The sequence below is a fragment of the Pseudorca crassidens genome, chromosome 15 (assembly GCF_039906515.1).
Source record: "Pseudorca crassidens isolate mPseCra1 chromosome 15, mPseCra1.hap1, whole genome shotgun sequence".
Taxonomy (NCBI): Eukaryota; Metazoa; Chordata; class Mammalia; order Artiodactyla; family Delphinidae; genus Pseudorca; species Pseudorca crassidens.
Genome location: NC_090310.1, coordinates 22244863 through 22271342, shown reverse-complemented (window position 1 = coordinate 22271342; position 26480 = coordinate 22244863). Strand labels below are relative to the sequence as shown.

Below are 26480 nucleotides of genomic sequence, written 5' to 3'. Positions count from 1 at the left end.
ATGACCTCATTTTAACTTAATCATCTCTCTAGGCCCTGTCTGTGAATGTAGCTACATTCAGAGGTACTGGGGGTTAGGACTTCAACATATAAATTTTGACGGGACATAATTTGGCCCATGACACTACCCTTGTGGAGTTTACAGTCTAACGGGGAGGTTGATATTATTCATCAAAGAATAAGGCAAGTAAGGCACAACTGTGATAAATGTCATGAAGCAAAGAGTACAGTTAAAACACAGATGAGGGGACTGATTGAGACTGAGGGGGACTCAGGGTATCAGAGGAGACTTCCATAAGGAAGCCTCCAGTAAGCTGGTATCAAAGGAAAAGTGGAAGTGAACTAAGTAAGGAAATTGGGGATGAGCTTCCTGAGCAAAGGACACAGCATGTGCAAAGGCCTTTGGGTGGGAAAGACAGGTTTTGTGTTTCTAAAAACAGCTCCCAGTCAGCATAATTCTAAATTTTTTAACTCTCAACCGTCCTGTTGGACAGGTACCGACAACACCCTCGTTTTATAGATATGTTGACTGATATAAAAATGCACATGAAAGCTGTGAGTTCCAGTTTTTCCTTGATTTTTGTTTTATGAAATTAATTAATTAATTAATTTATCTTTGGCTGCATTGGGTCTTCCGTTGCTGTGTGCAGGCTTTCTCTAGTTGCGGCGAGCGGGGGCTACTCTTCGTTGCGGTGCACGGGCTTCTCACTGTGGTGGCTTCTCTTGTTGCGGAGCACCAGCTCTAAGCGCATGGGCTTCAGTAGTTGTGGCGCATGGGCTCAGTAGTTGTGGCTCGCGGGCTTATTTGCTCCGCGGCATGTGGGATCTTCCCGGACCAGGGCTCGAACCCGTGTCCCCTGCATTGGCAGGTGGATTCTTAACCAGTGTGCCACCAGGGAAGGCCCTGAGTTCCAGTTTTATCTGGGAACTTACTGAGGCTATAGCCGAGGGGACAGTCTCTCAGATTGCTCAGAGGAACTGCTCAGAAGAGGTTGGGGAGGCCAGTATGTGTGTGATTTTGGCGAAGGGGTGTGTGCACGCAAGCGCATATCTCGGCAGAAGATTGCTGCTAGTCACGAGGAACAGATATCCCAGTTAATGATTTCAGTGCTTTTCTAAGTATGGGAAGATGCAAGGATCTGGGTTCATAAAAATTTCTCCTGAAATTCTCTAACTATCTAAGGGCCTGTTGGCCGTTAATGTCTCATCCTGACCTTCGCTCTGAATTCCTTTCAGTGTGTACTATAGGTCAGCAACTGCAGTGGCTAATGACTTGATTCTTGTAGAACTGGATGGTGGGCAACATGCTTTATTTTACAGATAGAACAGAGAGGTTAAGCAGTTTGCTGAAGTTCACACAGCCAGCATCTCACGGAGACAGAATTAAAAGCCAGGTGGTCCAGCTCCACCATCCACACGTGCGTCACTTTTCAAGACTGATTCAGGATGGCGCGGTTTAGGAATATTGTTTTTCTCCTGTGAGTACAAGGGAGCCACTGAAGGTTTATGGCAGAGAAATGTACCTCCTAAAATTTCACTAGTCCTTAAAAAGAAAAAAAAAAAACTTATCCAAGTGATTTACTTGTTCTTTATGTCTTTTGTCTTTATGGCATTCCTAGACTGGGCAAATTCGCTTTATTACAAAGGTGGAAATTCAGAGGACTTTGGTGATTTGCCCAATACCTACCAGGAGGGGGCACCAGAGGCAAGAAAAACATGCAGGTCCAGCTCAACATCACCAGTGCTCTTGAGCTGAGGCTGTCTTGTGTTGGGTGCCGCTGGAATTCCTAGTGAGTCTCCAAAATGTCAGTTCCCCCAAAGCCAGGGGCTTGGATGGAAATGACACCTGGGGAAGTGGCACCTACCATCTCTGTCATTGTGGTTACACTGCTTTCTTCTCTAAGCCTCAGCTTCCTTGCCTGCAGGGCTGATGTTCTCTGGACTCCCTGCCCTGGGCTGAACCAGCCTGTTCTCCAGCTATAATCAGAGCTCTCCACCTAGGGGCCTTTTTTCAGACTTCAGTCAGAACGAGGCAAAGATAACAAGGTTGGGGGGAGGCCCAGTTTCCCTCCCCTTAGGACTGCCCTCCACACCCCACAACACACCGGACTCCCCAGCCAACTGCGCCACAGTCACCTCAGCCCAGTTCTGCTCCAAAAAGTCAAAAGCAAAGCTCTCAGCTGCATTACCACAGGGAGCCCCCGGCACACGCAGACCCAGAAGTCACTGGTAGTGAAAGCAATGACAAGTGCTGTCACTTTATTGGCAACTGATTCCACACTGTGCTCATTCCCATTCTACCATCAGGACTGTAGCTGTAGCCACACACCATCTGTGCTGGAAATCAGCTCACCTTTCAAAGAAAATATCTAAACCCTAAGCAATATAATATGCATGGAAAGAGGAGTCTGTAGTTCAGTTAACTTTTTTTAATGCTCATCAAAATAATCATGAACATGAAAACTGCTCATCTAAAATCACCTTGCAAAACCCACTTTAGGGAAAACTGATCCGATCTAATTCTAGTTATTATAAGAAGAAAGTATTATAAGAAGTAAGAAAGAAGAAAAGTATTATAATCTCCTAAAAAGAAAGTATTATAATCTCCTAAGAAGAAAGGATTATAATCTCCGTTTAACAGATAAAGAGACTGAAGGCCAGTGGGGACTTGCATAGCAGCTCCTCCCTGGGTCTCCACCCCTTTTTCTGTCAGGAGCTGGAGACCCTACCAAGACCCCTTCCAACATTTCCAGTGGGAAAACAAGATTTCTGAATTCTTGTTAAAAAACAAAATTCAACCAGGTACATTTGAAGATCTAAGTGGCTTTATTCAATGATTTATGAACAGGGCAGTATCTCGTCTAGCAACCTGGAGGGTGCTCCCAGGGTTGCACAAAATAGAAGGTTTTTAAGGAAGAAAGGTGGAGAAAGGAAGCTATTAGCAAAAGAAAAGAAAGGCTTATTTTTAGGCCAGGGCATCTTCTTTTGGAGGAGAAGGAAAGGCAAGGGCAAGGGTTTTATCATGCAGATGCCCAGGGGATTACCTCATTGATGCTAATAAGAAAATTCCAAACGGGTTAGTTAAGATTACGTTTCTGGTGAAGGTTGAAACTGCAATTTGGTCAGGTATTAAAACCTAAGTTTGGTATCATGGCTTTAACACAAGTGATACCATTTGGGGCCTGTGGTTTTTCTCTTTAACAGTCTGCCTTCTTGGACTCCGCCCCTGTCCTTTTCCTACCGAACTTCCCCTTGTTCTTCAACTTTGCCTCTTCCTGGCCTGAGGGCTCAACTTAGCCGCTCACGTGGCTCAGCTTTTAAAGTCACTCCTTTTGCAAAGCTCCCCTGGATCCCCATGTGAGGAACTTTTGGGGGATCCCAGGATACCCTACCTAACACGATGGTGGCAGAAATGATGGAGACATTGAGTGGGCTGGGCTTGATGGGCTACTGTCAGAAAATAGCTCTATTTTTTACTCCTGTCACTAATATTCAGTGCCACTATGTCTTCTCTCTCTTCCTCACCCAAAGGACTGTATATCCTCAGGCAGATCCCTTATCTTTTTGTTCCTTCTCAAGCCTCATTTTCAGGTACTAAAATGTTTAGTCCAGGGCTTCCCTGGTGGCGCAGTGGTTGAGAGTCCGCCTGCTGATGCAGGGGACACAGGTTCATGCCCCGGTCCGGGAAGACCCCACATGCCGCGGAGTGGCTGGGCCCGTGAGCCATGGCCGCTGAGCGTGCGCGTCCGGAGCCTGTGCTCCGCAATGGGAGAGGCCACAACAGTGAGAGGCCCGTGTACCACAAATAAAAAAAAAAAAAAAAAATGTTTAGTCCAAACTAAATCAAAACTTAAATCCAGCTTAGAGCTGCTCCTCTTCCCCAGCCCTGCCTTTTACCCAAGGCGTGTGTTGTCTTTTTTCTACATTTTTTCTACACGTCAGTCTGTGTTTTTCTTCATAGCCCTTATTTACTAATCCAGATATTTACTGAGCACCTACTCGGTGCTAGATATTTTACAGAGTTCTTGAACTAAATCAATGAACAAAACACGGCAAAGAGCTCTGTCTTCATGTAGCTTAGATTCTAAAGGAAAGAGACAGATAAAAAATAATGTGTAAGTAAATTCTATAATGTAATAGAAAGCAATGAGTATTAAGGAAAAAATAATACTGTGTAAATGTGGGGAGGGAGAACCAGTGGCTGGAAATTTGAAGTAGGCGGTCAAGGTAACAAAGAAGGTGACAAAAATCTTTGGCAAAGATTTGAAGGAGGAAGGGGGTTATCCACAGATACCAGAGAAAAGTAGTCTGAGAAGAAACAGCACATGCAAAGGTCCTGAGGCAGAACGTGCCTTCAAGGAACAGGAGGCCAGTGGGGCTCTTCCGCAGTGAGTGGTTGTGGGACTCGAGGGACATTGTTCCAGCTAATGATTAAGAACTCTCCAGACAATAGGGGCTTCTTAGACAATGGGTGAATTTCCAGGATGTCCGGCCCCCTTCCGAGAAGGAGGGAGATAACAAAATGTAAAGAAGGTGTCTGTCAAAGACCAATCAGGCAGCTGGGGAGAAGGAGGGAGATAACAAAATGTAAAAAAGGTGTCTGTCAAAGACCAATCAGGCAGCTGGGGAGAAGGAGGGAGATAACAAAATGTAAAAAAGGGTGTCTGTCAAAGACCAATCAGGCAGCTGGGGACAAGTTCCCTCTCTGGTCCGAGCCTAAGCCGGGACCAATCAGCAGGAGAACACAACCAAATCTATAATTTACATACGGGGAAGTGGGAACCTATAAAACTGACATATTCGCGCCCAAAAGGGTTTCTTCTTCGACCTCCTGCATGAGGACCAAGGAACCCCGGTGCACCGGCCTTCAATAAACCTCTTGCGTTTTGCATCGACTTCCGACTCTTGTTGTTTCCTGGGCGAGTCGAAACTCCTAGGAGACCGCGCAGGTCTAACATGGTAAATGGACAGAACATAAAGCCAGAGGATGGGAGTGTGTATGAAGACCATGTGGGGCCTTGGATGGTGTGGTAAATACTTTGCCATTTCTTTTGCATGAAATTAGGATTCACTGGTAGGTGATGAGTAGAGGTGTGACCTATCTGACCTCTGATCTATCCTTAACAGTATCTAAAATGAACTTAATCATTTTACATGTTATTAGCTGTCTCACCTCCGCACTGGGAGGGAGCTGTCTTGGTTACCTCTGTGTCCATCTGAGAGCAGCAGTCAATAAATATTTGTTGGCTAATTGACAGGGACAGATATTTCCAGGGAAGACAGTGTTCCATGGCTTATCATGGGGAACTTGGCTCCAGAAGGTCTAAACCAAATGATCGGGCAGGTCCTTTTGCCTCCATTTCTGGGAGGACAAATGACTTTTTCTTAGGTTCCCTTCCATTCGTGGGACCCTAACTACTGTTCCCAGGATCAGGACACTCATTCTTCAAATCTCTTGCATCCACATGGTCTGCAGGAAGGTCAATGACCCCAGGCCCGCTGCCCAGGCTGCTGTGTGATTTTAAGTCCAAAGACTCCCCTTCAAATCTCTCCCATTGTGATTTACTAAGTGCTTACTATGTGCTATGCATTTGGTTTAGTTTTTAACTATGAAAACTTTTAAGTAAATAAAAATTCAAATTTGAGTAAGTTTAAAAAAAAAAAGGACACTTTGACCTGTTTCAAGGTCAAACTAGTGCCCCTCTCCAGAAGCAGCTGAGGTTAGCAATTTCTGATACTAGAAATGTTGTAAACATGTTCATGTGCTGGATGCTTGACGTGCATTATGTTCGATCCTCACACGTCTAAGAGGTATTTTAGAATTATCCCCCATTTTCAGATAAGAAGACTGAGGCTTGAGGCGTGGCAAGGGCAACAGAACTTCTTCAAGAGCACACGATTCAGTAATAGAGGAGGCCAAGTTCAAATCTAGACAAATTTCAGGCCCCCGATACTTAACCATGAATCCTACTGCATAGTCATGAATGAAGAGATTGCCAACCACTGGAGCTGACAAACCAGAGGGTGTTTGTACACAGAAGAGGGGGTGACTGGTACAGAAGAAAGCACAAATCCAATCTCAGGCAGAGAGGCAATTAATTAAGGCACTCAGAGCAGCAGTGAGGAGGAATGCATGGGACAAGGTGAAATCCCTCCTCAACCCACGGAAGTAAATGAAACAGAGGTGAGAGGCCTTGATGTCTCTGATAGACACCCAAGACGGAGTGGGGAGCCTTTAAAAGGAGAGGAAGCAACAGGAGAAACAGCTGACCATTTCAGGGTTCCTGGTAGACCCATAGAGAGCCTGAGATTCTCAAGAGACTCCAAGAACTGACAAGGAGGTAATTCTTATGTCTTGCCGTCAAATTCCTTCAGAAAGCCTCATCTCCCTTTCCAAGCGTTTTCAACTATTTCTTAAACAGAGCCTTAGCAGGGACAGCAACTCAGGTGTCTTATTCTTCAAGATCTAGGTCTCCACTCTAGGTATTCTCCTACTCTTTGTGGCAAATAGGTCAAAATAAAGGGAGTGACTGGAAAGAAGGGAAGGATTTGTACAGCTGTCCTCATGGTCTTGGTTCTCTGAAGCCTCTCTGTCAGTAGGTAGTGAGAGGGCACAGAGCAGTGACAGCAAGAGGGATTTAGGGCAGACATTGGGGAGAACTTCCTAGAAGACAGTTGAGTCTCATGACTGTGTGATTTTGAGACATTCAGAAATACCTTTTGCAGGGGTATTTAAGAAAGGATGGATACCTTTAGGACTGGAGGGGCTAGGTGGTGAAATTCTATGAATTTCTCCAGAAAGTGTCTGGAATTCTTCCCAGGACACAGCTGCTGCTCTACATAAACAGGTTTCTCAAGCGTATTATTTCTAGGGTTGCCCAGAGAAAAGCAAATTGCTTCGGGTATCCTCTCCAGATATATCTCTTCTCTTGTCTCGCCAGACCCTGTACCCTGGCTTCTAGGATCTTTAAGCCCTTCTGGCTTCCCTAGATGTCCCCTAACGTGGGTCTCTGTCACTCGTGTCCTCAGCAATTAGTCACTGCCAGGTAACCGGCACCCTCGTCTTGCCCCCGGCCTGTGAGCCTCCAACAGAGACATCTGTTTTTAGGAAGTCCCCATTCCTGCCTGTCACGGGGCTCTTTTAGCAGCTGCATGGCTGGTGGCCAGCACGTCGAAGGAATAACTCTCTAAGAGTGGGCACGGGGTGCAGGGGAGCGGGCGGGGAAGCGCTGTGGCATCAGAGGTCCTTTCCCCATCCGCGAGGATACAGGAGCCAAGGTGGCCTGAGATGCTTTTCCTTTGGTGGGTGTTCCTGGAACACAGTCTGTCTCAGCAGCTTAGAGCCCTCTGATTTCCAGCTCTAGTCTTTGTGCCCGAGAATCCACTGTAAGTCAGCAGCCTGGGCATGAGCCACCCTTCCGGAGGCTAGGGTTCCAGGCCTGGGCCGGAGACTGATTTTCTGTGTGGCCTTAAGCAAGTTACTGTTCCACTCTGAGTTTTTATATTATCCACTCAATGATCTGGAAAGGGTTTTGTTTTTCTGACCCTGTGACTCAAAAAGAGCTGCGTAAGAGGTAACATTCACTGAGATGGCCAAGGGGGCAGGCGGAGTGGGATGCTTCGCTGAGGGGGAGAAGATCAGGTGCTCAGCTCTGGACAAAGCATGTTTGACAGGCCTGTTAGACATCTGAGGAGAGAGGTCAAGCTGATTAGGGTGCAGGAGAGAGATCCAGGCTGGAGACACATGTACGGTCATCGGCAAGGCAGCTGGGGTTCAAGCTACAATACTGGATGAGATCATGTATGGAGTGAGTGTGAGTAAAGGAAATGAGGAGGAATCATTAAAAGAGACTGAGAGTAAGAGGGAAATCAGGTGGAGGAAAGGGCTAAAGGAAGTGAGAGGACAGGACGTACATCAAGCCAATGTGAACTCTGCTTCTCCCTTCCTGGTTGGAGCATGAACCTACTGGCACTAACCAATCTTTAGAAGTCAGGGCTAGCAAGGAGAGTGACAGTCCACAGGGAAAAGCAGTCTGCCATCTCTAGGGGCCGAGACAGGTCTTCCAGGTCTTAGTGCTACAATTATCTGTAGATAGAAGGAGGAACTTACCCTGAAAAAAGATAGTCACCTCACTTGCATTCAATATTACCTCAATATCAGGTTCAAGTTGTGCAATGTCAGAAGAGGTGGTCGTTATATCACATGATAAAAAGTTTGGACATTATCTGGACAGTAATGAACTCAGTCAACAATTTATTTCTAAATGATTAGCTTGGTAACCGAGTGGTAAATGTATTAAAGGAGAATTTGAGAAATGCTTAGAAGAAGAATTCCTTCTTCTTGGAACCTGGTAACTTAGTGACTAAGTAAGGCAGATAGGGTTAAGGCAAGGAGACACAGAAGTGTGATGTCTAGGTGTTTGACTAAGTAAACTGGGAGAGGTGGTTGTAAGACTCTGAGAGGAATAAGTTTGGAGGCAGGAACACAGAATTCAATTGTGGTCATGATAATTTATCTATGCTGTCTATGAAATACTGAGGTTAGTGTATATTTAGTAATCAGCTGCATATTTAAGTTTGAACTCTGGGGGAAGTAAAGATTTTAATGTGGTTAGGAAATTATTGAGAGAGAGAGAGAGGGAATAAATGGAATGAGAGAAACTGTTGGGTGTGCATGAGTCCTTGGAGAACAACAATACTTTAATAGAATAAAGAGGAAGAGAATCCAATAATCAATATTGAGAAAGAAGACTCAGAAGAGGCAGGATGTGATAACAGAAAGGTAGAAGAGAGCAATGAAAGGGCTGATTAACTTTGCTGTTTAATTTTAGCTACCCTTAAGTAAAACTTCAGTCCACCAAAAGAGCCAGTCTGCCTACAAAAGGAGAGAGAGGGGGAGGAGTGAGCAGGGCAGGGGCATTTGCTCAGAAGAGCAGGTATATTTTCAGACTCTAAGATCCAGCTTTTTGATGGAGTCATGACTTTTTTCAGTCATTCTTCTCTACCCACCCATGGGCATCATTCTATCGTCCATGTCCCTCCAGGGCCCAGGTACTCTGGAAAGAAGAGGATCCTGGGAGAAGAGAAACAGAGACCCCTGGGGCTGTGAGCTGGATATAGAGCCTGTCCCACAGTGGGTTTGCGAGGTCCAGATGTCCCAGCAAGCCCCGCAGAAGGTATGACAGAATGTGATATCTGAAACGTGTAATGCAGAAAGGGCCCTACTAGGGTCTATCAGAACTAGGCTGATAGGATCTCTGCCATATTTTGATGCTACTATCTCCCCACACAGTTACCAGGACAATTGAGGCCGGAGAAGATTAGAGAACTCATACCAGCTCTTAAATGCCCTAGAACAGGAGTGACTTGTGTCACTTCCACCTGCAGCTCATTGTCCAAAAGTGGAATTCAATAGCCTCACCCTCACTATAGAAGAAGCTTGGACATGAGAGAGACGTGCACATGGAATCTTTAGAGAATTCTACTGTCTCTGAGGGACGAAGGGATAATAAACTCGCTCAGTGTCCCAGAGCTGGTAACAGATAAAAGCTAGGCTGAAACCCAGGCTGCCTGGCCCCAGAGCCTGTCTTCTTGACCACAATGCTGGTATTACAGTTCCACACGGGAGATCTACTGAGATCCAGAGGGCACCTCATGCACTGATCCTCCTGTCCCCTTTCTCTTCTCAAAAGTGACTGCCTCCTCTGCTTGAGTAACAGAGTGTTTTGTACTCCATAATCTTTAGCTCACTATGGCCAGTCAGTCAGCCCTGCCTTCTTACTTGCTCCTCTCCATAAAATAAGAGTCTGTCCTGAGCAAGGATTCACCATGAATGCATTGGCCAGAAAGAGCAAGACCCACCCCTCAGAAGCCCGGCTTGCCCCTCAGCCCTAGCAGGGGTGTTCTAGCTGTCTCCAGCGGTCTTTGGTGGTGGCTTTGCGCAGAGGTATTTTTCTCCCTGGTTCAATGGAGGTTGGGAGGCAAAAGGTGCTGGGAAAGTTGCACCAGGATACTAGACATCCCCCATCCCCTTACAACTCCCCAAAATGGCTCTAGAAGAAAACAAACAGTACAAGCCACTACTTGCGACGATCTGGACTTATCCAGTGCAACATCAATGTCAACCCAGTGTCTACGTGCCTGGGCCAGCCACACTGCAGACTTTACATTGTGCAAACCTTTCAAAGATCCCGTGGGACAAATCTTATTAACAACCACCCACTCCTCCACTTTTCAGATGAGAAGACAAAAGTTAGAAGAGGTAAATGGCTTGCCATGGGCCATCTTATAAGTGTCTGTGCCAGCACTTAAGCTCGAGACTTTGGGATTCCAAAAACCCTGCACCTTGCCAGTACACCACACTGTTTCTCTTAGAATTCCACGTTAGTACAAACAGCCAACATTGATTACACCAAGCACTGTGTTATGTACGTTTCATGAATTATTTCATCTAATACTAACAGTGACAACAACAAAGAGCAACCATAGGAAATAGGTGTCACTCTTAGCACTCCCATCTCATAGATAAGGAAACTGAAGTGTAGAAAAAGGAGGTCCACGAAAGTCAAAGAGAGCGTAAGCGGCAGACCTAACGCTTAAACCCAAATCTCTCTGCCTCGGATCACAGGCTTTAACTACTAGGCAACGCTGCCACCTGACTGTCATTGAAACGAGAACATTGGAGACCTGGGACTGGGAGAGGGGAGCAGGTTAGCTACAGAGAACTTGTGAAAGTGCTCCATTTGGCTGTATCTGTTCATTCACACTGCAAGGCCTCCCTACCATAACTGGAGATTACGTTATATAGTTTTTCTAACCGATTTTCTCTCCATGAGGGCTTGTGATTGCTTTCTGACCTGTTATACGTGAGCATCTCCTCCCCCTTCTGAATCATTCAATTCCTGCCAAGTTCTCCACCCCAGCTGTGGCCAGGAACCAGGTTCTGTTGTGTGCACAGAGAGAACTGAACTTCTGATCAGAGAGAACTGAACCCGCAAAGTCCCCATCCAAGACCTAACCCCAGTGTTTCCTAGACAGTACCAGGTAAGATGGAGGTGAATGACAGCTTCTTTGGGTGGGTGGGTGTTTATATGTGTGTGTTTATCTGCCACAGGGCAGTAAAGTATATACTGAACTTAAAATCTGAAGACCCAATTTCAAATTCTGGCAGTGCCACTTACAGACCTCGAGCATATCTTGTAACTTCTCTGACACTTCTTTTCCTTTACTGCAAAATGAGGATGGTGATATCGAGAGAGAGGGCTCAATGGGAATATACATGTGATATGCCTAGCACCATGGCCGGCACATGGGTGATTGATTTAATGTTAGACAGCTCTGAATGTGGTGGGCTGTGGGAGGAGGGTACCGAGAGGGGCAAAAAAGACCCAGAAGTTAGACACTGGAAAGAAAACTCCATTATGCAGAAGTTTGTTCACAGTATATAAGGTGAATGCCTTTTATTAAAAAATATCTTTTTTATATCTAACATGGAAGGGGCTGGCCTCAGAATTTGCTGGGAGTTAGAAGGCACCTCAACATTTACTGAGCCCTTATTCTGTATCAGACTCAGTGCTGGCAAAGTGATTTATATTGACTATCTTGCTAATCCTTGTGGAAGCCAGATAGTGGGTGTTACTACGATGCCCTCAAGTTTGGAGACATGAATGGTGGTCAAGATCACTCAGCTGGTACCCAGTGGAGCCCAACCTGGCTCTGTAGCTCTAGGATCCCCTATAACACGCTAAGGATGGTGCCTCATAAAATAAACAGCGTTTCAGTCCAAATGCTTGTGAAATCAAAGCTCTGTTGCAAGAACTCTTCAAGGCACTGTGCACCAGTCATATGGGATTCGGGTCCATATAATGACCTCGTTTTAACTTCATTACCTCTTTAAAGATTCTATGTCCAAATACAGTCACATTCTGAGGTATTGAGGGTTAGGAGTTCAACATATGAATTTTGAGGGGACACAATTCAGCCCATAATAAAGGATTAATTAATTTCCTCATTATTTCTCTTGGTGTTGTTTTGGTTTTTAGCCACTTATTAAGGAGTTGTTTGCACTGTCCTTGAGTATTTTAAGGAGGATCCTGCAGTGATGTAAACACCTGTGTATAAAAATAGCAACTGAGTCTGGTTTCTTGCTCTCAATGAGCTCATGCCTGTGGAGAGAGGTATGTGTTGGAAAAAATAGCAGGAAAAGCAGGTTTTAGAACTAGCTCTGCTACTAAACTTGCCTTGAAACCTTGGGGAAATCCCTGTCCCTCTTGGCATGTTGGCCTAGAATGGGGGTTTTAAGCTCAAATGTCGACAAGAGCTGGATAGGTACAGTAAGTGCAGTAGCAAGTAGCTGTAACAACATAGGGAGTAGTGGAAACCCTGTTGAATTGGACAACATTCCATTTAATTTTCAGCTCCAACCAGTTGGTGCCAGGTTGAAATAAAGGCCCAGTGTTGCCAGGCCTTCTGAGTTTTCAAGAGAAATCTTCAATTCACATTTTAAATGAAATCTCCCAAATTTTAAATATTGGCAATTCAAATTTTTTCCTCCAAAGGATGAGGGTCAAACGTCTGAGCCAGCTGGTTATCTTAGGGTCTTTCTTCCCTTAAGTGCTCTGAGCAAAAGACAGTACTGTTTATTGACAGGCACTAAGAAGGAAGGGGACATACTTCAGTTCATGTGGTCTAAGGATGCACACAGACAAGGAAACTCTAAGGGATGAAGCTTTCCCATTATCTGTCCTCTTTTCTGCAGACAGTTGCAGGGTTCCGAGGGCAGCAGCAGAATTAATTGGGGTTTGGTTATTGCGTCTAAACAGGTTGAAAATAAATTGAGTCAAGTTTTATTGATCTCTTTTATGGGTCTCTTGTCAAACAGTATTATCTTATTGCTGAAACGGGGAGGAGGCTTAATTGTTTGCAGTGATGAAGTGCTTGAACCTCAGAGCTATCTGTGAAGTGGCTTTCTTCTCACAAAACAGAAGTTCTAGCTTAAGCCAATTTTCACAGTCAAACTTCAAGAAGCATCCTAATAAATGAGCGTTCTGCTCCCATGTTAGAAGCATTTGTTGGGATCTGGAGTGGCAAAGAAACTTTATTTCACAGGTCAAGTGATGGATTGGTAATAGCTACCTGGAATGCTGTCCTGGGGAAAACCCCGAGGCCAGATCCCAGGCCAGTAAGGAAGGTGCTGTGATATTAGCCTCCTCTGTCCTGAGTGTGCTGGTGCATATTTGTCAGTATTTTTAGAGTCTCACGTGACAGAAACCCAATCTCAGGCAGGAAAAACTGTTGGCTCATAGAATTCAGGACAGGATATTACCAAGACAGGAGTAGAGATGCAGACGGGCCTCAGGAACAATAGTTCTGAACCAGAGACTTGCATGCCTCTGAGATACTCTCTGCCCCTTATTTCCATGTCTCTGAAATCTTCCTTGTTTTCTTCACTCATGCAGAGCAGTTATCTCCACATGACAGGAATTATAGCCACCGACAGTTTCCAAAGTGTGCATTTCGTGGCTTCCACCAAGGCGAGACTGCCTTATGTACCCTTTGGTAACAAGCACACACACAGATTTTGGAGAAGGATTATGATTAGCCCAGTTTGGATTAAAAAATCATGGGAAATGACTGCTCAGCTCTGGACCAGTCAACTTTGAACAGGGGGTGGAATCATCTAAAAATACGTTAGTTTCCATGAGAACCATACATTTGGGCTCGGTGGGAAGAGAGGTCTCCAGAGCAAGGATAACATGAGGTACAGGACTTTCAAAATGATGAGTTTCTACCAGAAAGGGGATGACCACATGGCTGCCATCCCAGGGGGTACAAAAAGAGAAGGAGACCCTCAGAAATATGTGCCAACCTTACCTGGTAGCTATAGCCCCTCCCCATCATTTTTGGCCTCATCTGGGAAGAGAAATCCCCACCTAAATCGGTAAGTTGTGCCTTCCAAATTCCAGTGAGCTGAAACAAAGTTATCACTCTAGCAGTTAACCAGGAATGTGCCTTCATTTTGTGGAAGAAGTTCCTGCTCTAATGAACCACATATTAGCCGTCTCTTCTCAAGGCAGGTGGTGGCCTGAAATTCTGTGCCTGCTTCCTGAGGACTGCTCCACCATGCGATGGCTGATGAAGTTCCGGGTCCTCTGGGACATCCACAGATCCCGCTGTGGCTTCTACCCTTCCCCTCAGTACCTGCGCTGCCAGTCTTTGCCGGGAGCTGGAGCCCCAAGATGGAATGACTATGATACACCTGAGGAATTTAACTTTGCAAGTGATGTACTGGACTACTGGACTCAAATGGAGAAGGTAAGGAGGCACCCATGCTGGGGGGTGAGAACAGGATCGACCTCTTGCTCCTAGTAGGTTGAGGGGCACAGAACTAAGAATGGCTTCTGGCTAAGCCTACAAGTATCATGAAAAGCTTATGTTTTGGGCTTCAATTCTCAGCCTGGACACTTCCTCAATTCTCTGAGCCCCAGTGGTTTTATCTGTGAAATGGGGATAATCTCATTTAAGAAACAAGACAGCAGGTGAAAGTATCTGGTACACAGTCAGGCAACTGTGACCAAGTGTCAAGTTCTAATCACAGGTCAGCAAGTTGATGTTGGTCTGGATTCTCACCTTCAACTACTGGAACTGTGAGTCTAACTAGAATTCATCTCATCACACTTGGGCTTGACTTCAGCCTACACCGAGAGGGAGGGTACAGGCAACCTGACTGTGCACATGAACATCTGACCATGTAACAAAATTATGTCATCTGTCTTCCTATGAGGATGGCAAGTACATCTGGATTCTTCCCTATCAACTACCTACTTGAGCGTGTGGCTTTAGGGTGTGTCCAGAGAATCCTGTCCCTGTGGTCTCTGCAGAAAAATGCACGTTCTTGGTTTGTCTTTTACCAAGAGACAGACCAAGAGGGGAGCAGTGGTGACACTAGGAGTTGGGGTAGACAGTGGGTGGTGTTCCAGCTACTAAGTCCCAGCAGGTAATGTCCACATTGTGAAAACCCACTGAACACTGTCTTTGTACAGAAGAAAGAATTCACCTAAGACGGAGTCAGAGAGTTGATGTATTTTTAATTTCCCATGAACATACATTCATATGTTAGTATTCAAAGCTTACATGCCTTTCATAGGGACTTTTTTCCTACCTCCATCTTTTTCCTTTTTCTGAATTTCCATAATAACTCCAAGGAAAATAGAGCCCTTTTTCATGTGCCATGTCAAGCACTTTGCACTTATTATTCTGCTTAGATGGACACTTTAATTATCCCCATTTTCCAGTTGAGGAAACTGAGGTTCCAAGGGGTCAAATAACCTGCAGAATTCACAAACCTAATAAGTGAAGGAGCAGGATTTGGGTCCAGGCTGTCTGATTCTATAATCCACTGTTTAACCTGGTCTCACAATCTGATGACGTCCAAACAGCTCTGCCTTCAGACTACAAACTGACTTTCATCATTGCCCAGACCAAAACTCTGGTTAGACCTTTTGAATCATGAGAAATGGCTGGAGAGGCCATCATTTTTTTTCTGTTATTTGTCTTCATAAAGTCCTTATTCACACATCAACCCCTGGAGATTATCACCATGTAAATATTTGCCCAGGGAATGCCGCGTCTTTGTTGGGTCATTGTCAGTTCCTCCATATCTCCAAACTTCTCCTACCCCCAGCATCTCCACCCCATTTACATTCATTCTCACAACAGTTCTGATCTGTCTGTTTCCACTTTTCCAATTGCCTTGATCATGATCAGTGTCTCTCTAGTGACGTATGGTGTCTGACACCTAGCAATCCCTCAGTACACCTTTGTGGGATACATTAATTTTGAAACTTGCCGTATGAGCACTGTATGGATTGATGTTGCTCCCATGGAAGACCTTCTAGAGGGCACGCCACCATAGTCCACTCTGGCTTTCTGGGCCTCCCCTTACAACTTAACAAGCGTCATTCAGAAACTGATCCGTAGCCTAATCAACAACACAACCCAAACCATAACAAATAGAATTGATTTTGACTCAATTTTCAACACATTTTACTTATTAAAAATGTTAAGTTAGAAATCCAACATTTTAATGTAACTTTTTTTTAGCATAAGCCAGGCAACATACGTCCAGGGGTGGAATATAGTCACTCATTCAGGCCACCACTTTATAACCCCTGACTATCCTTGGGAATTAAACCCTATATTACTCTAGGCTCCAAGGATACTACACTCCAACTGATTCATGGAGCAGCCTCCCAAATCTATTCATGAGAGGTCACGTTCATGTCCAAAATCATTCATTCTGTCTCTTTGATACTGCATTCATTCATTCAGTTAGGATTTAATGAGTACCTTACATGTGTTTTCAGGATACAAGTTTTTTACCTCTTCGGTTAGAATTACTCCTAGGTCTTTTATTCTTTTTGATGCAATTGTAAATGGGATTGTTTTCTTAATTTTTCTTTGTGATAGTTAATTGTTCGTGTATAGAAATGCAACAGAACCCACACATTTCAAACCTGTGTTGTTCAAGGGTCAACTGTATTTGCTTTATGCATTAGGTGCTCTTATGTTGGCTGCCTATATATTTACAATTGTTATATCTTGTTGGATTGATTCCTTCATCTTTATGAAATGTCCTTCTTTGTCTCCCGTTATGCTCTTTGTTTTATTATTTTATTTCTATTTTTTTAAATTTATTTTATTTATTTATTTTTGGCTGTGTTGGGTCTTTTTTGCTGTGCGCAGGCTTTCCTTAGTTGTGGCGAATGGGGGTTACTCTTCGTTGTGGTATGAGAGCTTCTCATTGCAGTGTCCTCTTGTTGTGGAGCATGGGCTCTAAGAGCACAGACTTCAGTAGTTGTGGCTTGTGGGCTGCAGAGTGCAGGCTCAGTAGTTGTGGTGCCCAGGCTTAGTTGCTCTGCAGCGTGTGGGATCTTCTAGGACCAGGGCTTGAACCCGTGTCCCCTGCATTGGCAGGTGGATTCTTAACCACTGTGCCACCAGGGAAGCCCTGCTCTTTGTTTTAAAGTCTATTTCGTCTGATATGTGTATTGGCACACCAGCTTCTTTTTTTTTTTCACTTTCATTTATATGGAATACTTTTTCCATCCCCTCACTTTTTCAGTCTGTGTATGACTTTAGATCCGAAGTGAGCCTCTTCACAGGATATAATGGGTCTTTTTTTTTTTATCAATTCAGCTACTCTATGTCTTTTGATTGGAATATTAATCCATTTAGATTTAAGTAATTATTGTTAGGTATGTACTTATTGCCATTTTGCTGTTTTCTGGTTGTTTTGGTAGTTCCTGTTTTGTTCTTCTTTTTTTCCTCTCTTCCCTTGTGATTTGATGACCATGTTTAGTATTATGCTTGAATTTCTTTCACTCTTCTGTGTGTGTACCTATTATAGGTTTTTGGTTTGTGGTTGTCATGACATATATATATATAGTTTTTTTTTTAAGTTGATGATCTCCTAAGGTCAAATGCATTCTAACCACCCTATATTTTTACTGTTCCTCCCCATGTTTGTTGTTTTTGATGACATATTTTACATATTTTTCTTTTGCATATCCATTAACTACTTATTGTGGGTATAGATGATTTTATTTCTTTGCCTTTTAACATTCTTACATAAGTGGTTCCTGATCTTGGAGAAGTGGCCTAATGTAGGAGATGTCCTATGGGCCCAGCAGCACACTCCCCTCTGGTCACCAGAGTTATATGCTCTAGGGTTATATGCTCCAGGGTCCCCCCCTCTGTGGGCTACGTGGGCCCTTCTGTTGTGGCATGGCCAACTACCGTGGGTGCACTGGTAGTCAAGGCTGGCCCCCAGACTGGTTGGCTGACATTTCCTGTCTCACATAGTGGTTGCCAGCCTGCCAGGGATGGTCCCTGATGTGGCTGGCCATGTGGCCTGGGATGTTCCAGGGCTGATCTTGGCCCTCTGATGGGTGAAGCTGGATCCTGGGATAGCCGGCCATGGGGTTGGGGCACCTGGAGCTGGGGTTGGCCCACTGGTGATTGGGGTCATCTTTAGATTTAATTTAACCCTGAAATTCCTTATTTATATTCCAGAGTTGTTGTTTTTTATTTATTCATTCAGTACATATTCAACAAACATTTACTATGTACCAGGTGCTATTCTAAGAGCTTTAATAAAGAATTTAAAAGTTATCACTTTTTTTTATTGTTTTATTGAGTTATAATTAAAGTATAATTATCAGTGTTTTCCTAAAAAAATAAAAACCAGCAGTTTTTCAGGTCAAACTCAGCATACTAGCATGCATATCGAAATATTTAGACATAAAATCTGGGGTTTTCATTGCAGAAAAGCTTTTAGTAAAGGATTTAATTTTTTTTAATAGATAGGTTATTAAGATTTCTATTCATCAACTTTGGAAAGTTAAATTTTTTTAGCAATTTGTTCATTTCATTCAAAATGTCATAAAGTTATTTTTTGACATAAAGTTATTAATATTTTTATTATTGCTATTTTAATGTCTGTAAGATTTGTAATAATGTACACTTTTTATTCTTAATATTTTTAATATGTTATTCTCTTTTTTTTTCTTGATAAGTCTTCCTAAGAGTTTACCAATTTTATAAATCTTTTCAAAACCAGTTTTGGTTTTACTGATATTCTCTATTGTGTATTTGCTCTCCATTGATTGATGCCTACTGTTATCTTTATTATTTCTTTTCTTGTATCCTCCCTTGATTTAATTTGTTATTCTTTTTTTAGCTTCTTGAAATGGAAGCTTATGTCCTTACTTTTAAGCCTTCCTTCTTTTCCAATATATGCATTAAAAGTATAAATTTCCCACTGCGCACTCCTCTTAGGTACATTATACAAATTTTGATATGTCATATTTTATTACCATTCTGTTCTAAATATTTTTTATTTGCCTTTTGATTCTTCTCTGGCCCATAGATTACATAGAAATGTATCGGTGAGTTTCCTGATAGTTGAGGTGGGTTTCTCATTGTCTTCTTGTTAATGATTTCTAGCTTAATTCCACTGTGGTCAAAAAGTATACTCTGAGTTTTGAAACTTCTGGAGGTTAGTAAACATTACAAATGCAATGGAAGAGAATGTGAGTTATATCATTGTTGGGGAAAGTGTTTTATCTATGTCAATTAGGATTTAAATTCTATGAAATCTATCATATTCTATCATTAATTTACAGAAATTATAGAAATTCTACTTGTATTTCATTTTAATTAAAAATAAGGGAAATTCACATAAATTCTTATGTGTTTTAACATTCAGAAAGAATCATCTCATTCATCAATCACATGAGTAATTGATCTACTTTTCCAATTTTCCTTCTTTATATTTTAGTTAGAGATTAACAAGGAGTAGCTATGTAGGTTTTTGTTTATTTAAATCAACTGTATTTATCTATAATTTACCTAGAATACAATTCACACACTTTATATGATAGTTTAATAAGTTTTAGAACATTTCTACCACCTCAAAAATTTCCTTTTGTCCTTTCCTAGTCAATACCCACCCATCCCCACCCTGAGCCCCAGGTAGACACTAATTTGCTGTCACTAGTCATTATACTTCTCTTTCCTAGGGTTTCATAGAAATGGAATAATATAAGATGCACTCTTTTGTGTCTGGTTTCTTTTACTCAGCATGTTTTTGAGATTCATTCATACTGTCTTGTGTATTACTTCTTCATTCCTTTTTATTGCTGACTTAGTGTTTTATTTTTTAGATCTATTTCTCAATTTTCCTTTGGCTTCAAACCTCACTGCATAAAACTTTAAATCTCATATCCAGTTTAAAGGTTGTGTTTTATCTTTTGAAAACATGCTAATCTTACTATCACATTATCAGATTAATTCTGAGACCCCAAACCATAAATGCTTAAGCAATATCTTCTTCAAGTTGCAAGAGTTAGGAGTCTAAACATTTGTCTGAATAAAAACAAAAATTATTTTTACCTTGATACGCCAAACTTTCTATCATTTTGTAAACTCATACAGAAATATTATATAGTCTGTTCCCCTTATATAGACAGTGCACAACTAGTCATTTATACTTGCTAACATTCCTTAATCTGTTGGAGAATATTTCTTTTCATAACACTGATTTTTCCATAGATATGAATATATGTATATACATATATCTGTGTGTGCGTGTATGTATGTATATATGTATATAATTCTTATCTCAGGTGAGACACACTCTTTTGTTCCAATCATATGAGGCAAAGATGGTAGGATTATGTTTGCACATATGTGTGAAATAATTTCTGGTAGATTATACACCAAACAATTATCAGTGTTGACCTTCAGGGAGTGAAAGTGTGATGAGAAACTTGAAGAAATTTTTCTGTTCAGAAGAAATTTTTCTGTTAGTAAGATTGTGCCTTGTGTGAACTTTTACTCTGAACATGCTTTGTTTGGGGAATTAAAAAAACTTGAAAAAATCGTTTTACTTGGGGAAAATAAAAGACTTGATTTAAACAAGAAAATGAAAGTTGTCCATAAACATTTAAAACTGTTTACATACATGTGTATATGTATGTCTTGTTCACCATTGTATCCTTTTGGTCTAAGAACAGTGCCTAAGAAATAATGAGAATTTGGCAAATATATATTGAATGAATGAATGGATACTATTATATAAATTTGGTTTTAATGTAAATATGGTGTTGCTTTTCTAAATTGATATTGTATTATAAGATTTCTACTGCAAAAATATTCTGAAAGTTTTCTTGATTGTTTTTATCATATTCCATCACATGGAAGTAACAATTCTGTCGAAAGCATATAGTTGAATTCTGGGTTTTTTTATCCATTTTGCCAATCTAGTTCTTTTGATTGGGGAATTTCATTCACTTACATTTAAAGTAATTACTGATAAGGATGACTTACTATTGTCATATTGTTAATTGATTCCTTGATGTCACAGTTTTTGTGTCCCTCAGTTCATCCCTTACTGCCTTCTTCTGTGTTTAGTTGATTTTTTGTAGTGATATGTTTTGATTTTCTTTTTGTTTCCTTTTGGGAATATTCTGTAGATAATTTCTTTGTGATTACCGTGGGGATTACATATAACATTCCAAATTATAACACTTCATTTGAAACTAATAACAACTTAACTTCATTCACATACAAAACCCTACTGTTTTCCGGTTCCCTTGCACCTTTCTATATTATGTTATTGATTTCACAAACTATATCTTTACATATTGTCTACCCATTAACATAGATTTATAATTATTTTTTATGCTTTTGTGGTTTCCATACAGTGAAAGAATAAAAAGTGAAGTTATGAACCAAAATTATAAAAATACTGTTTTTATATTTGTCTTTGTATCTATCCTTATTAAAGAACTTTATACTTTTATATTTAAGTTACTCTCTAATATCCTTTCATTTCAACTTAACTCCTTTTAGCATTTCTTGTAGGGAAAGTCTAAGGATAAAGAACTCCCTCAGTGTTGTGTTTTTTTTTTTAATCTGAGAATGTCCTAATTTCTCCCTCATTTTTAAAAAACTATTTAATTTATATTGGAGTATAGCTGATTAACAATGTTGTGATAGTTTCATGTGCACAGTGAAGCAACTCAGCCATACATATTCTCCCTCATTTTTGACGGACAGTTTTGCTAGATATAGAATTTTTGGTTGACAGTTTTTTTTCTTTATCACTTTAAATATATAATCTCACTGCCTTCTGGTCTTCAATCCACTGGTAATCTTATTGAGAATTTCACCTGATGAGTCACTTTTCTCTTGCTGCTTTTAAGATGCTCTCTTTGTCTTTGTCACCTGTAGTTTGATTGTAATGTCTCTCTGTGGGTGTCTCGGTTTTCCTACTTGGAGTTCATTGAGCCTCTTGTATTTGTCTCTCCATGCCTTTCCTCAAATTTTAGAAGTTTTTAGCCATTATTACTTCAGATAAGTTCTATGCTCCATTTTCTCTCTTTTTTCTCCTTCTGATAGTCCCATAATGTGTATATTGGTCTATTTGATTGTGCCCCATAAGTTTCTTAGGCTCTGTTCATTTTTCTTCTTGTATTTTTCTTTTTGCTCTTCTGACTCAATAATTTTAGATGACTTGTCTTCAAGTTTATTGATTCTTTCTTCTGCCTACTCTGTCTACTGTTGAGTCCCTTTGTGAAGTTTTCAATTCAGTTATTATATTTCTCAGCTTCAGAATTTCTGTTTGGATCTTTTTGTAATTTGTATCTCTTTGTTGATATTCTCATTTTGTGCATATATTATTTTCCTGATTTGCTTTAGTTCTTTGTATTTTCCTTTAGCTTTTTCAGTGTATTTAAGACAATCATTTAAAAATCTTTGTTGGGGGGCTTCCCTGGTGGCGCAGTGGTTGAGAATCTGCCTGCCAATGCAGGGGACACGGGTTTGAGCCCTGGTCTGGGAAGATCCCACATGCCGCGGAGCAACTAGGCCCATGAGCCTAGTTGTTTTGATTTTCTTCTCGTTTCCTTTTGGGAATATTCTGTAGATAATTTCTTTGTGATTACCATGGGGATTACATATAACATTCCAAATTATAACACTTCATTTTAAACTAATAACAACTTAACTTCATTCACATACAAAACCCTACTGTTTTCCGGTTCCTTTGCACCTTCCTATATTATGTTATTGATTTCACAAACTATATCTTTACACATTGTCTACTGAGCCTGCACGTCTGGAGCTTGTACTCCGCAACAAGAGACGCCACGACAGTGAGAGGCCCATGCACCGCGATGAAGAGTGGTCCCTGCTCGCCGCAACTAGAGAAAGCCCACGCACAGAAACGAAGACCCAACACAGCCAGAAATAAATAAATAAATAAATTAAATTAAAAAAAAAAAATCTTTGTCTAGTAACTGCAGCCTATGTCTCTTTAGGGTCAGTTCCTGGAGATTCAAGTTGTTACTTCAAATAGGCTGCTTCTCTTTTTCTTTGTAGACCTTGTGATCTGTTGTTAAAAATTGCATATTTAAAAAAAATAGCCTCCTCTCTCAGTCTTTGCAGCCTGGCTCCATGCAGGGAAAGACCTTCGATAATCTGCTCAGTACGAAAACTTAAGGTCTTCTCTGGCATGTGTCTTTCCTGGTCCTGTGCATGTGCTTTTTTTTTTTTTTTTCTAGTTTTGTCTGCTGTTTAAAGTTTTAATTTTCTTAAAAGTCTCCTTAGGGGGCTTCCCTGGTGGCGCAGTGGTTGAGAGTCCTCCTGCTGATGCAGGGAACATGGGTTCGTGCCCCGGTCCGGGAAGATCCCGCATGCCGTGGAGCAGCTGGGTCCGTGAGCCATGGCTGCTGAGCCTGCGCATCCGGAGCCTGTGCTCTGCAACGGGAGAGGCCACAACAGTGAGAGGCACGTGTACCGCAAAAAAAAAAAAAAAAAAAAAAAAGTCTGCGGCTTCTGGGGGACTTAAATATTCTATTCTTTTTTGTCTGTAGTCTCTAATCCCTAGGTAACCACAGGTCTGCAGTTTCCACACACTGACATTTGCCACTGTTTTAAGATACCTCCAATATGCCATCATACCCATCTGAGCTCCAAGTCAGTCAAGACAGAAACCAGTGCCTAAGGCCGCCTCCAGACTAGCCAGAACGTTGCACACAAGTTTCAATCTTTTTCATCTATCCCAGGGGAGGGGCTGGGAATTGGGTGGCTTCCTCTGACTACACTGTACCACATCAGAGAGCGGGTGGTGCAAGAATAAGCAAAATCACCACAAAATTTCTTACCATTTTGATTATGACTTTTTATTGTTTGGGCATTTGTTGGTTGCTGTGGGTTTGTGACTCTTTTCTAAATTCCTACAAAGCCATCTTAGTCTATTGTTGTTTACTTGATGTTTTTGTGAGGGGAAAAAGGCCCTGGAGCTTCCAAGACTGACTTCTTGCACCTCTTGAGGTACCTAAATTTAAAAAATAATTTCCCGGCTTCCCTGGTGGCGCAGTGGTTGAGAATCCGCCTGCTAATGCAGGGGACACGGGTTCGGGCCCTGGTCTGGGAGGATCCCACATGCCGCGGAGCAACTAGGCCCGTAAGCCACAACTACTGAGCCTGCGCATCTGAAGCCTGTGCTCCGCAACAAGAGAGGCCACGATAGTGAGAAGCCCGCGCACAGCGATGAAGAGTGGACCCCGCTCGACACAACTAGAGAAAGCCCTCGCACAGAAACCAAGACCCAACACAGCAAAAATTAATTAATAAAAGGTGTTGTTATTAAAAAAAAAAAAAGACCTGGCACAGCAAAATAAATGAATAAATATATTTAAAAAAATAATAATTTCCCCAAATATTTAGGAATTAAATTATCCTCTTTTATTTTGTTGTAATAACAATAACAGCAGTAATTTTATTGAGCACCTACTATATTCCAGGCACTGTTATACACACTTGACCTTTTAAAATAATTAATTTGAACTTTATTACAGGCTAGGTAGTATTATTATACCCTTTTCATAGGTGAGAAAACTGGGGCACAGAGGGTAACCTACTGTCCATGTGGAACTAAGACAGACACATGGGGAATAAAATCGTAAGTCTTCAAGAAGTAACATGAAGGCTCTTCATGGTTTTATGTGAACTAAGACGAGGGGGTTACAGTAGACCAGAAGACGTTGGCTGGATCACACCTCCCCCCACCTTCTCTTGGCGCTATAAGTGCTTTAAAATGGGGTCTCAGACCTTGAGCTACACTCACAGTGGAATGTGACTGTGGTAGTGGATTGGCCACATTAGTGCCCCTTTCCTTTGAATCAGGAAATAACATGTAGCATATGATCCTAACCAGGCAGGCAAGAGAGGTCCAAACCCAGCCCTGTGGTGGGTGAATAATCAAGGGCATGAAGTGAAGTGGAGTTTCAGAGAGATGACAGACCTAACCCGTCGTGCAGCCAACGTCTTCACACAGACCTGTGGCCTCCAGGAGGGAGACCATCTAGCCTTGATTCTGCCTCGAGTGCCTGAGTGGTGGCTGGTGATCGTGGCCTGCATCCGAACAGGTCAGTGAGCCAAACAGACCTTTGGGCTCACCTAGAGCCAGATTGTCCTGAAATATTAGGTGTTTTCTCTTCCCCCCAATTTTTCTTCTTCACAGTCTTTCTTTTTCTCAGACTCACTCAAATATTATTTTACTCCTTCTCATCCACTCTCTCCCTTATACTCACACCCTCTCAAACACAATGTCATAATTCTCGCTCTCTCTCTCTCACACACACACACACACTTTCTCTTACACGGTCTCAGACACTCTTGCTTCTTTATAAGATTCATCAATTGTTAACGTTTTGCCATATTCGAGCCCTCTCTCCCAGTGAGTCATTTAAGAATCAGTTGCAGACACTGTAACACCCATAAACACCAGATAAACACTGCAGCATGCATCTGCTAAGATCCAAGACATTTCCTTCACATGACCACAGTAGAGTTATCACACAAGAAGTTTAACACTGATGCAATAGAGTTACCTGATATACATCCATCATCAAAATTCTTCGATTCTCCCAATAATGTCCTTTATAGCATTTATTTGGTTTAAATCAAAAATCCAATGCATTGCATTTAGTTGTTATATCTCCCCCGTCTCCTTTAATCTAGAATGTTTCTCTACATTCTACACTGTCTACATGACGATGCCAATTTTGAAGTGTCTAAGCCAGTTGTTTTGCAGAAGGTCCATCAAAATGTGTATTTTTGACTCCTTCTTCATGATTATCTTCAGGTTAGACATTTTTAGCCCAGGTACTAGGAGGGCACTATTGTGTCTTCCTTGGTGCCTCACATTGGGGATATATAAAGTTGGTTTGCCCTAATATCATTGATATTGTTTTATCACTTTAGAAAGGTAGTATCCACCTTTGTAGAGGTACCTTTTCCTTTTGTAGTAAGTAATCTGTCGTATAATATTTATGGGACTGTGTGAATATCCTGTTCCCCAACTGTCTTTCCCTTTATGGTTTGAGAATCCACTGATGATTCTTGACTGAATTGAATATTTTAATGGTGGTCTTTTATTAGGATTTTCTATTTATATCATTCCCTCTACATTTATTAGTTGGCATTCTTCTATAGAGATTTTCCTTTCCCTTTTAATTGCTTATCTATGCATTAATCTATACAATCAGTATGGGACTCATGGATTCTTTTTCGAATCACTTCAGTTGTTCTATAATGCATGCTCATACAACAATGTGTCGTGCTCTTGGTCACATATTCTCTGTCTCATGTTTTCTCACAAAGAGTTGATTAATCCGTCAAGATCAAGAATTAACAGCAGTGGCTGAGGGAGTATAGAGAAGCCATGCCATCTGTATAGTGAAGAGATGGTCCATGAGAAACCCAAGACATGACTTGAGACCTCTGGGATAAGAAGAATTAAAGAGGAGTAGAAGCAAAGGACGGAAATTCCAAGAATGGTCATAGCACATGGAAATGCTTAGAGTCAGGAGTAGCCTATACGAAGAATGGTCATCTTGAAATAGAGAATAG

The 26480-nt window shown here is 41.8% G+C and overlaps 1 protein-coding gene across 1 annotated transcript in view; it reads left to right on the top strand.

The window, feature by feature from the left end:
* Positions 1–10465: 10465 nt before the first annotated feature.
* The window catches only part of LOC137207074 (acyl-coenzyme A synthetase ACSM1, mitochondrial-like), a 47601-nt gene continuing 31586 nt past the window's right edge, over positions 10466–26480 (top strand). Inside the window, exons 1-3 of the mRNA XM_067706489.1 lie at positions 10466–11042; positions 14056–14312; positions 24784–24994. Coding sequence (XP_067562590.1) covers positions 14121–14312; positions 24784–24994 — 403 coding nt within the window. The 5' untranslated portion in view covers positions 10466–11042; positions 14056–14120. The remainder of the gene's footprint in view (positions 11043–14055; positions 14313–24783; positions 24995–26480) is intronic.